General features: G+C 34.9%; 1 protein-coding gene across 1 annotated transcript in view; it reads right to left on the reverse strand.

Moving 5' to 3' along the window:
* Positions 1 to 11,388, reverse strand: part of MED23 (mediator complex subunit 23) — a 31,920-nt gene extending 20,532 nt beyond the window's left edge. The window contains exons 1-8 of the mRNA XM_089649940.1: positions 11,253 to 11,388; positions 10,534 to 10,778; positions 9,694 to 9,826; positions 6,367 to 6,549; positions 5,289 to 6,067; positions 4,683 to 5,086; positions 3,359 to 3,533; positions 3,086 to 3,255 (exon numbers count right to left, since the gene is read on the reverse strand). Coding sequence (XP_089506066.1) covers positions 3,086 to 3,255; positions 3,359 to 3,533; positions 4,683 to 5,086; positions 5,289 to 6,067; positions 6,367 to 6,549; positions 9,694 to 9,826; positions 10,534 to 10,778; positions 11,253 to 11,294 — 2,131 coding nt within the window. The 5' untranslated portion in view covers positions 11,295 to 11,388. The remainder of the gene's footprint in view (positions 1 to 3,085; positions 3,256 to 3,358; positions 3,534 to 4,682; positions 5,087 to 5,288; positions 6,068 to 6,366; positions 6,550 to 9,693; positions 9,827 to 10,533; positions 10,779 to 11,252) is intronic.
* Between the last annotated feature and the right edge of the window lie 2,853 nt (positions 11,389 to 14,241).

A 14,241-nucleotide genomic window follows, 5' to 3' on the forward strand; every position in this document is an offset into this window, starting at 1 on the left:
GCTACATTTTTGAGCCAAAATTTTGAACAGTCTTAAAGTGGTCATCATCTGCACTAATTTATTTATTTGTTAAGACATACACAGTACAATTAGATACAATTAGATATTTTTAGTTATTACATAGTTGTAGTACCTATTACGTATGTCCATAAAATATCATTACGTAATTTCGCCTGAGATTGTTATAAAAGCAAGGAAGTGTGTGGATAATAATAAAAATAATAAATGAATTGAAAACAAGAATTATAATAAGCTCACGAATTGTAATTGACTGTTAATAAATAGGAGTTTTGAAAAATGATGTGAAAATATTTTTGAAATATGTCATGCTAAGAAATTTAATAAGTTAGTTTTGTATGTTAGAAAGGAATCATGAAAGATGTCTAAATTAGTAATTTTTCGTAATGGGTGTATGTTGTGATTGCGCGAGTAATAACTGAATTGTTTGCTGCATTGGTATTGTTGGCTTCAATATGAAATAGTGTAGTGTGCCTGGTATGCCTCGTTGGAACATTTAAACCAATGACGGATAGCAATTCGGGACTATCTATTTTATTATTTAGCAGATTATGTAGAAACAACAGGTCTGACAATGTGCGTCTTTTTTGTAAAGTTAACATATTATTTGTAGTATTGTTGTATTTCTTGAGTAAATGTTTCGAAAATTTATTCTGTATACTTTCTACTAAATCTATGTATACCTTATATTGAGGATTCCATATTGTGGAAGCATACTCCAGTGGACTTCTGACCAATGAACAAAACAGCATTTTCAGAGTCTTAGCACTTTTGAAAACTTTGCATATTCTTAATAAGAAACCTAGCATTCTGTAGGATTTTGAAATAATGTGTTCAATGTGCTTGTCAAAAATTAATTTGCTATCTAAGTAAACACCTAGATCTTTACACGTAGACATAGGTTGTAAAGGTTTGTTATTCAAGTTGTATGGATAGATGATTTTGTTTTTATTTCTAGCAAATGTAATCAGGTGACACTTAGATATGTTTAAGGACAATAAATTTGATTCACAATGTATGTACAAATTATCAAGATCCCTTTGCAATTCCATACAATCGGATAAACACTGTATAGCTTTATAAATTTTCATGTCATCCGCGTATAAAACAAAGTAACTATTTTTAAAGCAAACGTAAATGTCATTTATATAAATATTAAATAAGAGTGGTCCAAGATGCGACCCCTGGGGCACACCTGAGACGATTTCCGTTAAGCAAGATGCAAAACCATTGACAACCGTGATTTGGTGACGATTATTGACGTATGATGCGATCCATCTATAGAAGTCACCGTGAATTCCTAGACCTAATAACTTTTGTAAAAGAATATAATGATTAACACGGTCAAATGCTTTAGAATAATCCGTATAAATGGCATCTACCTGGCATCGCATATCCATTTGAGCATGAAGAAAATTTGTAAAAAATGCAAGATTTGAAGTTGTGGAGCGATTTTTCATGAAGCCGTGTTGATTATTTAAGAGTGAGGGTGAGATAGTAGAATATAATTGATCGTAAACAATTTTTTCCAATACTTTACTTAGTATTGGTAATTTGGATATAGGTCGATAGTTCGAGACATCATTTTTACTGCCATTTTTATATATTGGGGTAATCAAGGCTGTTTTCCACTTGTCGGGAAATGTTCCTTCAGATAGCGATAGTTTGAAAATAACAAAAATGGGGGCTGTCAATTGTTTACTACAATAATTTATGAAGATCCCTGGAAGTTGATCATCCCCTGGCCCCTTTTTGATATCAATGGACTTAAGGTATTTGAATGTGATGTCTTCATTGATCTCGATTGAGTTGATTATGCTATTTGAATTAGAGCAAAGACTGGCATTGCTTGTATGTGCAGGTTGAGCATTCGAAAATACAGATCCAAAATACTCAGAAAATAAGTTGGCTACTCCTCTACTGTCATTAGCAGTTTTTTCACCGTAATTCATATGATCAGGGATGGCAGGAGATTTTCTTTGAGAATTGACGTAGGACCATATTTTTTTAACATTATGCTGTATACCGGATTCTATTGTAGAAATGTAGGTTTTGTAAGCTGCTGAAGCGACTGTTTTTTGCCTTTTGCGAAGCAATGAAAATGAGAGATAATCAAGGGGGTTCCGATAACGCTTCCATTTTCTAAAGAATTTTAATTTTTCGTTTGTTATTTTTATTAAGGCTGCCGTGTACCACAGTGGATATTTTCCAGATTTCACAACTTTCTTAGGAATAAACGTTTCGATAATCTGTTCAATTATAACATAAAACGAATTTAACGCTGTATTTACATCCGGTGCATTAATAACGGTTGACCAGTCGGTTTCTTTCAGTCTCTCATTGATCTCTGCATAATCTGCTTTATGGAATAATTTTATTGTTCGAGGAGTTGAGAGGGTTGCAATAGTGGATGGAAATTCTAGTTCTACAATCAATGATTTATGATGAGCATCTTCTTCTAATGGGTGGTCGGCAAGCGACACATTAACTGAAGTGTTACAGAAGACGAGGTCCAAAATTCGACCGTATTTGTTAGGTAAATGGTTAAATTGGGTTAAATTTGCAAAAGATAAGCAGTTAAGTAACGCGAGTGCGCATTGATCTCTATTACTTGGCATTTGTTGATTATTCCATTCGATATTGGGCATGTTATAGTCTCCAATGATTAAAAACTTGTCATTGGGAAAACGGATTGTTAAGTCAGAAATAGTATTGGTATGACTAGTAAATAATGCTAATCTTTCTGATGATGTTAATTTTGGACCGACGCTAGGTAAATACACACAGCACATATGAATATTATAACAATGACAATTCGATTTTGATGTATTGACAGTTATCCAGATATCCTCAGCGTCTGATTTCCAAGAGCGAGGGGTAACAACACTGAGAAGAACACTGCAAGCCAGTCCAAAAAGATGGCACAAGAAAGTGGTTATATCAGTAATTTATTATTCTCCGTGGTATTGGATATAAAAATAAATGAAACAATGTCTTCCAACCCATAACAATGGAGAGAAACTGCAAGAAGAAATAATGACAGTAATATGGGAGTGTACACACTTACCTGTGCCAGTGACGTGCATGGCCCTCGCCAGGGTCAGCACCAGTGCCCGATTTAGTTCCTCGCTCTCGGCAGACACGAGGGGTTTGGGCTCTGACAAGAAACGTGACAATTGAGGCTGCACCTCTCCACTGCCCAGGCCCGTGATTAGTCGCAGGGCCGTACTCTCCACACTAGAAGATTGACAGGTTATTTGATAAAGGTAGTTGAAATCGGATCGAGTTTGTTTCGCAACAGAATCCCTTTTCATATCAAGGTGCCTTAATTTATATTTACCATAAGTGTAATTGGGTCTGATTGGTCTGTGGCACTGCAGCCAGTGAGTGCAGGTGTGACAGCAGTTGGACCCTGTAGTGGGGCTGGATGTGGTGCATGCGGTATGAGAACATGTCCAGCAAGGTGTATAGAATTCCCCAAGCGTGGGACTTGAATACAGTCGACAACAGCTGATCTGAAAAACATAAGTTAATTCTTAGAAGAAGATATAAAATATAGGTAACATTGTATATGCTTCAGTTTGCGATATTCCTCAAATTTGTATTAGATGTATTTTCTTCCTCCACTTAGCCTGTAATTATTCAATTATTCTATTTTGTATAAAAAAAATAGTGCCGTCGAAAGACAGAGGTGAATAAAATAATGTGAAACAGTTTTGTGGATTGTGGGATAACCATTTTAAAAAAATCGTATAACTAGAGCTGCAATAAGCCCTCACAAAATGACTCCAATAGTGTGCAATACGATTGCAAAGAAACGCTTACTCGTTAAACACTTTCACCTCCAATGCTTATCCGCCTGTAGGCAATACTCTGCCCGTAAACCTATGTAAAGAAACGCTTTCTCACTAAATAGTTATCCGCCCGTCTTCGATTGGCCACCCGAAAAACTGTTCAAAGAAAAACTTCCACCCGCCCGAAAACCGATGCAAAGAAACGCTTTCTCGTTAAACGGTTACTAGCCCGCCCGCGATTGGCTGCCCGTAAACCGTTGCTGAAACGCTTTCACCCATCCGTGATTGCCTGCCTGTAAATCGATGCAAAGAAGTGTTTATGTTAATGCTTTCGCCGCAACTGTTCACCGATAAATTTAAGAATTATAATTCAATAGAAGGGTTCCCAACTTTTTTGAGTTTGGGAAATACATTTTACCTTCATTTTCACGGGGATCGAGTTATAATAAGAATGTTTACAGTACCTCCAAATTTTGACCATTAAAACCTTCGGAACGCCAGACCCTTTTTGAGGGAAATGAAAAATTGAATCAAAAATGAAAAAAAAAAAATTTATGAAACGCTTTCAGTTTTTTTTTTAAAAGAAACCGAAACGCCCACCTAGTCTAGAATGTCTCAATATTGAAGAGATACCCAACGTAAGACCAGTCGGTGGTTGAGTTGATATCGCGTTTGGGTCTCACCCAGGCATAGTGTGTTCAATTCCTCGGCTGGCTAAGTTCTCCATCATAACACAAGCAACATTTTCCGCTTACTGTGGTGGAGGAGATTTTCAAATATTGTCAGGTTATTAGTAACCTGAATAAATAACATTAATTCGAGAAGTTTAGTCTTTCTTTAAAAAAAAAGGAAGATGGTTTGCAAACTTACTTATGAATCCTTTTATTCCGAGAGACTCGATTTCTGTGTATACCAAAAGTCTGCTGTATGTTTCAACAAGAGCTGGTGCCATATTACAGTTACCCGAAACATTGGACTTATTCTGAGCCAACTTGGCCACATGTGAGACTATAGAATGGATGAGTGACATCTTAGAATGGACTGTCAGACTGTCCAGGATACACATAGACAAGGGGACGGTGGGCAGACTGCTGGCCGGACTGGAGTTGGGCAGCGTCTTCTGACTTCCCAGGATGGTGTCCACCAGGGCAGCCATCGGTCTCGTGAAAAATTCTTGGTTTGTGGAGTACGCATTGCACAGCAACGCTATCCTGAAGTCAGAGCCCATGCAGAGAGATGCATTATTTGTCGGCATCACTAAATGTTGAAGAAATCTGAAAACAGAATTTTAATTGTTGTTAATATAATATTGCCCTAAGTGTTAACTATACTTATTTATTTATTTTATTTATTTATTTAAGGAGAAAACACAGATACATAATATATAATTAGAATAAAAGAGTACCTAACTAAAATACTGTTATAAGTAAATTAAACAATACAAAGAAAGAGAGAAGGTAAAGATGAATAACTTACTCGTAGTGCAGCTTAAGTGTATGAGGAATAGGGCGGTGCATATTAATATGCTCAGATTGTGCCTTCTTCATGAGGTGCATCCAGATACAAGTAATGGCCATCTGGTGCGTGCAATGGGCACGGCTGTAGTCCGGCACTGCAAGGGGCTCTTTCTCAGAATAGAGGAGATCATATAGCTTCAACACTGGAAGGAAATTAGAGAGAGGGTTCCTCTGTATGCTCCCAGATATAAATTGCAAGAGCACCCACATCAGGTGATCCCTCCCTTTCCTCAAGTCCCTCCCAGCCAATTTGTCGTGCAAGGCCATGACAATGTTTTGGAAGGAAGCAAATTGGAATAAGACAAAGTATATCAGTTGCGAGGAGAGATGGAGCCACAGCCAGTGAGTTGAGGAAACTTCATCCGACTCGGTATCTTGCTCGTACCTCTCCATAGCGAGAATAATAAGTTCCACAATCTGTTCCTCCAAGGCCACACATCTCTGTTTGTGCTGCTTCTGTAAGCCAAGCATAGAGCACACCATATCCCTAGAGTAAGGTTGCTCTAGCACGTGACGCAGCAAACTCGTCTGTGGTTTCAGTAGCTCTTGGTCATATGGCAAGTTCCCTTTCAAGGAGAACTTCAATGTGGCAGGATCCAATCGCCAAGGATTGATCAGGTGATCAGCATAGCCTGAGTGCTCCACCACGGGGAGCATGTGAGAATGGCCAATGATTGACACCATTTGGGCACAAGATCTGAAGCTTTCTACAAAACTTGATAGAAGTTTTGCTAGTTGCTGGAAAAGTTTAAGATCAGTATTAATATGAGTTAAAATATCAATTTTTTTTTGCTGTAAAAATTATGTACAACATTTAGTAACTACTAAGCTTAGTTATTCTTAAATAATGCAAATATGAGTCCAATTTCAACCTCTCGCCAAATACATTTATTTTATTATATATATTAATAAAATTTACTGTATACACATTAGAGCATGTCGCTCTTGTATGAAATTTGTTTTGAGACTTATGTACATAGTAGTGAATATAAAATATGTAGGTGCCTATAAAACAAGAACATTAACAAGTAACAAACCCAATGTGGCCAATTGTTGCTGTCAGGATAAGCTTTCTGTATTTCGGTGACAATAAAATAGGCGGGAAGTAATGAGGCATTGCGATCAAATATATATTCCATCATGCTTTGAAGGGCTTTTAGTTGCGGTAGTGTACTAGTATCTAAACGCACGGGTAAGGTTTGGGCCTTTTCTCTGCATCCCTGGGGACATGTAATAAAAACATTTATGCATTGCACAGTTCACTAAAAGTCATTAAGTATCGCACAGAGAGTTGACGCAAATACAGCATTTGAACAGATGGATTGACATCACTGGCTGAGCGACGAGCATGTCTGTCCATGTGGATGGATTATTTCAGCGGACAGGCACACAGAAATGCTTGCCACTCGGCCGGTGGAATACTCCGCTGACGCACGATAAAAAAATAAGCTAAATAACGCATTAAAATAATAATAATTAAATTAAATAATCTTATTATTTAATTAATTAATAATGATATTAGTCTGGCGAAATATAGATCAAGTATACATGGAAATTGAACGCTATAATCATTATTTAGCGTTTTTTTTTTTTAAACATTTGTTTTATAATACATATGAATCCTATAATTTCTATACCCGCTATATCCGATTTTTTGACAAAATGATCTGAGTATGACATCTTGTTCACATTTTTGCGAGCAACAAGAGGAGCCTAAAATTGAGTTTCAAAACCCTCCTTATCACGACCAAAAACCATGTTAAAACTGCGAGTGAGAAACCAAATCCGCTATATCATACAGAAAGTTACTATCAAAACCCGCTATATCGGATTCAACCAATCACAAGCAGTTATTTTGCCAAAATACAATATGGCCGCCGCTCTGACGCCACGCTCGTGTGTCAAAATGATCTACGCGTGAGTTTCTAAACCCGCCATGTCGGCTCAGTTGACTTTCAAAATCACGAAGTGAGTATCAAAATCCGCTATATCCATTTTATTTATCGAAATTACTTAATTATTGCTAGACATATATAGAAAAATAAATGCTTTTCGAAATTTTATTACTCCAATTCATTATATAAAAAATTGTAATGCATTTACTTATGTACGCTAGAGATGTGACAGTTTTTTGCGGTTTTCTCCAAATCAATGAAAGTTGATATAGCGGGTATAGAAATTACACGACTCATATCAGTATATTATATATATATATTTATTTTCTATTTACCTGAGAAGTAAATTATTTTACTGTTTTCAGTCTTAGTGGTTTTGCAACAAACATGAATAATTAAATGCATATATGAATGTACAATGTACATACTTACATATATTTATACTTGAAACTTTTCTTTATTTACAATATTATTTTATTTGGATTTTATGTTAATATTAGTATTATGATTTTTATCTTTTTTGCATTTAGTTATGCTATTATCCTTGTTACACTTACATACATAAACTGTCAATTTACTCTGTAAAAGCCCGATAGGGTTAATGAATAATAAGTAAATAATATAATTTCAGGTTCTACACCTGAAGAAGGCCATAATTGGGAAACTTTTGTTATAAAAATTACAGCTAAATACGATTTTGAAAGATAGAGCACTTGAATTTATCATTGCGGATTCAGTGAATTAAACACTTGAGTTTGGTCGTCCCGAGAGTCAAAATAACAGAAGATCACGAATGTGAATAGCCCTTCACATATGTGATATAAGTACATAGTAATATTAATAATTACAAATGAACGTCGAGTTCTTCAATAATTAACGCTAAAACAACAAATAAGTTGTCGTTTACATTTAATTTATACGGAAAATGAAATTAATGAAGATCCGCAAAGAGTGCAAGGCTAATGTAAGCGTAATAAATAAGATTAAGAAAGGGACGCTTAGATGATTTGGGCATGTGGAGCGAATGAGCAAAGAGAGGAGTGTAAGGAGGATATATGATGCAAATGCGAATGGTAGCAGAAGTCAGGGACGCCCGAGGTAGACATGGCACGATTAAGTGAATCAGACACTCGAGTCGGGCCATATCAAGAGTCAGAATAATAGAAGAGTATGTATGAGATGATGTATGAATGTGAATGAGGCAAGAAGTGTGTGCAAAGACCGAGTTGTTGTGGAGCAATTATTCTTAAATCTAAACAGAAATATGATAAGCGTCACATTAATTACTAAGGTCCCACGGTTTGCGTGCGAGTAATTCATCCTTGAACTAGCGATATGACACGTGTGCAGTGATTAAAAATCTTATCATCGTACGAGACAAGCCTCAAAGGAGTCGGCATCGTAAAATGTGTGACATCAGACAAATATTCATTTTCTTGATTATTTAATAATTATTTAGGTATATCCATCTGCTGTCCGGTACAGTTAGTTAGTTAGTTAACTTTGAAAATTATCACTTTACAACTTCGCTTTAATTTTTTTTTTGCATTTTATAACTTTACACAATAATGTACACAAGTATTTGTAATATATAAGTTCTCTTTACCTAAACATCTGCTTTATCACGAGTGTGTATATAATATAATAGAAAAGTCGCGTATACTACAGCGTTTATTGAGTAGTTTAAAAGCATATAATATTTAAAATTCAGTGGAGACCAGTTATCCACAGCTTGCAAAGGTATTTTTTATGTACATTCGCCTTGAAATTTGGGCGGAGACTAACCGACACGCTCTTAAGTCCTTCGACAAATGGCCAAAGAATGAAATTCGCAGTTACAAATGCGTTGAATGCCAGAAATACATACAAAAAAAATCATTGCAAAATTGCATGTTTATTTTATTTAGTTAAGGATTAAGAAAAATTTAATATTTTCAGAACATTTTCTAAATAACTTAATTTGCATTATATTTATATATACAATAAAATCATATTCGAAAAGGATAAGTAGGAGATTTTGAACATTAAGTATTTTTTATAGGTCTGATACTTTATTTTTTCTAGGTTAAAAAAAATAATAAATGCATAATTATTTCGAAGGCCAAGATGTGGTCTACTCGCAGTATTTAATTAAAACATCTTTAATATTAAGCAATAAAAATTTCAATCCAAAAACACATAATTTTGCATGTTTTTACATACTTCGCATTGCATTGCCTTAACTGAACTGGGCCGCAAGTTACTGTATATAGAAAAGTTATACATATAAATGAACTTAATCATGGTTTCACAGTAAATTAATATTTGGACCCTTCTACCCCTATATGTTAAATGTTAAAAGTTTACATGATTAATTACATACAGCAATAAAAAGCCGCTTCGAAATGTTAAAAGTTTACATGATTAATTACATACAGCAATAAAAAGCCGCTTCGAGGAAAGGCTATGTTTTAATGATGAACATTTTACCTTCATGATCTCACGAACACCTTTATAATCCACTCCGCCAATAATGTGTCGCATTAATATAAAGCACTCAATCCAGAAATCCAATTTATCATGAGTTAGTTTATCACAGGACAAGATAGCATCGCAGACCATTCTGAAAAATAAAATAATAATTTCTCTGGTTGTTTTGTATAGGGTTTGAGGGATATAAATATAATGAGGATTAAGTGCAACACGTCTATTAGACTAATAGACGATGTCTAAGTAAGATCAAATCGATATCATGATATGATATGATAATTTTTTTTTTTTTATTTTTTTATTGTTGATACATTTTTTTTACAATATTTCATATTTCAATTTAGTAATGTTGGCCTCACTGGGTTGTTTACCCGTGCTGAGGCCCCCATTTTATAATTTAAGAATTTATACATTTAAAAAAAATAAAAGAAAAACAACATTAAAATAAAGATAAATTTAAAATAAAAATAAAGATTAAAAATTAAAATATAATTATTATATATAATATACTCATGATATGGAAAAATTTAATGTTTAGTGAGTACGTCCCAATGGTAGAGTGGTTAAGACGCCTATCCCGGTAAGCTAAGCTAATCCTGGGTTCAATTCTTAGTTGTGACCGTTATCTTTATATTTTTCTGTGTCTTGATCTTTTTCATGTTTCGCTTAGATTTATTAGTATTATCTTCTTCTTCAATGATATAATACATTTATGGGTATAAACCTTCAAAATAAGTTAAATGAAAAGTTGTTCCTGACTATTATTTTTGTTTACGTTGAAAATATCCAAATAAATGAGATTCCACTCATCAATAGGGAATACAAATTAGTGAGACTTACCTTGCTTGCAGAACATTAGAATTTACCAGGTTTTCCAAGACCTTAAGCATCGTCTTCATCTTGCAATTGTTAGGAATGGTAGCAGCGCTATTGAGGTACACCCTGATGCAGTTCTCTAAGGGTTCCGGACCAAGAGTCCCCATCACCGAAGACAATTCCTGTTGGAAGGTGAGCAGCTTCTCAGTCTGCACTTCAGGCTTGTAAACAAGGAAGCAGCTGAAGGCTTCCTCGATTGCATCCACCCTCTGAAACACGAAACATGAGGCCTTAAAGTACATGCCCACACGGTGGCAATTTTCAGCAAGGGTAGGAATCTTTCTTGTACATTACGACGCACTTATCTAACTGAATAATAAGATGAAAGTACATTACTTCCATTCAGATGTGTGGTCAGTGGTTTTCTTACATGCACAATTAATCCAGCTTGAAAAATATGCAGTATTATGATAATTGTGTTAACTTCATTGGTAAATAGCTGAGCTGGGTTTATATTCGTGAGAGGCTTCAGAAATCGCAGCTTTGTCAAAATTTCACATTTAAATATTGATGTAGCATGAACTAAATAAAATTCGATATGCATTTAAATTATAGTGCCGTCAAAATAGATGTACTTTCTTCATAAACATGTCAAAAACAATAAATAATTGCGATAGAAAATGAAATCCTAAATCAATGTGGAACAGACAAGCGCAACAATGTTTTGAAAAAACTGTACTCACCAGAATGTCATTGACAATCGCAATAATTTGGTTCTCTCCCATATTGTTAAATCTCCCATAAATCCTTTGACGAAATGTGTATTAACTAAGAATTGTTAAATTATAATGAACACGAACAGAATTGCTTGAATGACGCGCGATAACCACCGATATCGACAATCTACGAGATCATAGATCATAAATAAACCACTCACTAGATCGATATTTTCGAGCTAATTTGTATTGAAAAAGTTTGTACACTACATAACCACAGATATAGCCGACGGAGCGGTGATGATAGACAAGGTAGAGAAACTCAAGGCCATTAAAAAAAGGTGTGACCATAGATAATATAATTGAACTAAGCAATTCATTATTTAGCCGAAAAAACTATTTTAAAAATAAAAATGTCCTTGAAGCAGAAAAATTTCGAAATGTTTCCCGAGGGCAAAGTTCAACTGACTAAGAAAATGAACTTTTACGGGTAATTTTCTCAAGAGGAAACTTTGTCAGTGAAACTTGTTAATCTGAGACGAAAAAACCCATTGAAATTTGGATTTATTTATAAAAGGAACAATAAATTTGAATAAATGAATAAGCAAAGAACACGGAAGAAAATTTGCAAACGTGATTGTGCTTATCTACGACAGATGAATTCCTATATTTTTTGTTTATTTCGATTACAGAAAGGGGAAAAGTCATAGTAACATATGTTAAAATAAAATTTAATTTCTCGCATGACCTCAAGCGAAATGTCAAACTCTAATACCCCTACACACATCGTTTTTAGTTAATCAAGTCGGAGTTGAATGACACTTGAAAGCTAATCGACAAGTGTGAACAGGCTTTCAACAGAGTTGATCAAGTTTTTAGTTGAACGACAAAAGTTGAAACCCGTCTACTTTTTTTGTTCAAGTATGAGTCATAGGTAGATTTTCCTGCCGAACCGAAACGTGTGAACGTATGTTTCAAGTCAATTGCGATTTTTAGTTCCCTGCGGTCGAAAGTAGACGTTAGACGTTTCTAGTGAGTGGTTTATTTATGCGTACCTAGTACCTACCACCATGCATCTACTTTATACACGAAAGAATGCATTAAGTTAGTAGTCGGATGATATGATGTTTAGATTTATGGATCTATACCAAAGCCATCCTTATCTTTGAGATCAAAAGCAAGAAGTTTACAAAAATAATAATGCCCGTGACACTGCAATTAATATTATTATTTTGTAATGTTACTGTAACTTAGTAATTATTATTATTAAATAACAAGTCTATGAATGTTTCAAAAATAATTATTTTTTATCTTCATATCAAATTTTAGGGCATCAACTATTGTAACGAACACTTCTTTTATAAACAATGATATCGTATTTTTTGGAACTCTGTGCATATAATCCAGACCTGAAAAAGAATCCTCCGTTGCCAGGTATCTTAGAGTAATTCAGCGTAATTTGTTACTTAGTTTTTGCCGGGACGGCCGCACGCATAACTGCGTCCTGTTTGTGGATTATTTCTTGAATCTTAGAAAACAGTTCATCAAACTTTTCTTCCGAAATTAGCTTTCAAATGTCATTTAACATGGAGTTGATCAACTAAAATCGCCCTGTTTGAACGGAGTATGTTAGAGCATAAATAAAGTATTACGATAATAAATTGTCGATATCCATATATACCCCTCCCCATAGACGATTCTTGGGTGACAGCGATAATTTATACCTTTAATAAAAAATATTTTTTATTTATTTTAGGAATAATATATCCTATTTTTATTTTTATGTGCTATTGACTTTTCTGGAAGTCTAGAACGGCCGTACCTTTTTCTGATTTTTCTGTATATTTCGTAGAAAAATCGTACTTTTTAATAAAGGAGTAGGCACTACTGCAAAAAAATTAAGCCCGTCATCCTACGGTTCAGAAAGCAATTGACATAAACCAAATACTGTAAGACCGTGTGCAGAAAAGTTACACGCTGAACTGCGCTGCAGACTGTTAAAAATATCTGCAAAGGGTCGATGTCAATTGCTTGCCGAACCGTGTACAAAATCGGTATAACCTGAGAGCCATTAGTAGTAAGATTTGTAATTTGAAAGTTTGAAATTTCTGCTCGGAAACTATCATTCCCGTACCTATCTGAATTTTTTTATCTATGTTCTGAGAATTGACAGTATGTAATTGAGAATGTGAGGTTCTAACATATATATCTGGACCAGGGGTTTCGGTGTAGTCTGCCGACCACAAAAAAAAAGTTTCATGACGCGAGAACGGTTTTCTTTTCATTAAGTTTCAGATACATTTTTAAGACATTACAAAACCCATAGAAAGGTATAACACAGCTGAAAGGTACTTATGTAAGCAACTAAGTTACTAGAAAGCAAACACAAATAAATAGGTGATTCAGCATCCCTTTTTTTAATTTAATTTTGATTTCTTATTATTTTTCTGATAAGAAATCAAAGGTGTAAAACGAAATTATGAGTCCACTTACAGATACAATAACAGTTGTTGATTTCTTTGGAAGTTGCAGATTAATTTTAATTTGGGAGGCGGGTTTGGGTACCGCTGCCTAGGGAATCATTTATTAGATAACCAACACTATTTCCAAGTGGTTCGCGTTTCATGTTTGGTGATTCAGCAGTATTGCTGGGTTCATCGAGTGAGGTGTATTTAAGATGTACTTGACTACCAGCCGCATGGCGTGCCATATCGATGGAGGCTGGTTTGGGGGGACCCATGACCTGTCCAACTGGTCTCTCGACCCATCTCCTTGCGCCGCAGTGGGAAGAATATATTCATATGTCCATCACTCCTGGATACACTGATCCCTAGTTTCCTACCCAACTCTCACACATTTTACCTTCCTAGGACTTCCTCTCCTTTCTTTTCTTAAAAAAGACGATCCGAACAGCATCCTAAAAGATGACACGGCCCCGAAGGGAAATAAAAGTAATGTAAAATTTATGTAGGGTTAATGTAAAAATAATCTGCAGACGCATTTAAGAAAAAAAACC

Source organism: Hesperophylax consimilis, chromosome 31, assembly GCF_061612785.1.
Source record: "Hesperophylax consimilis isolate HC1 chromosome 31, BYU_Hcon_1.0, whole genome shotgun sequence".
In the NCBI taxonomy this organism is placed as follows: Eukaryota; Metazoa; Arthropoda; class Insecta; order Trichoptera; family Limnephilidae; genus Hesperophylax; species Hesperophylax consimilis.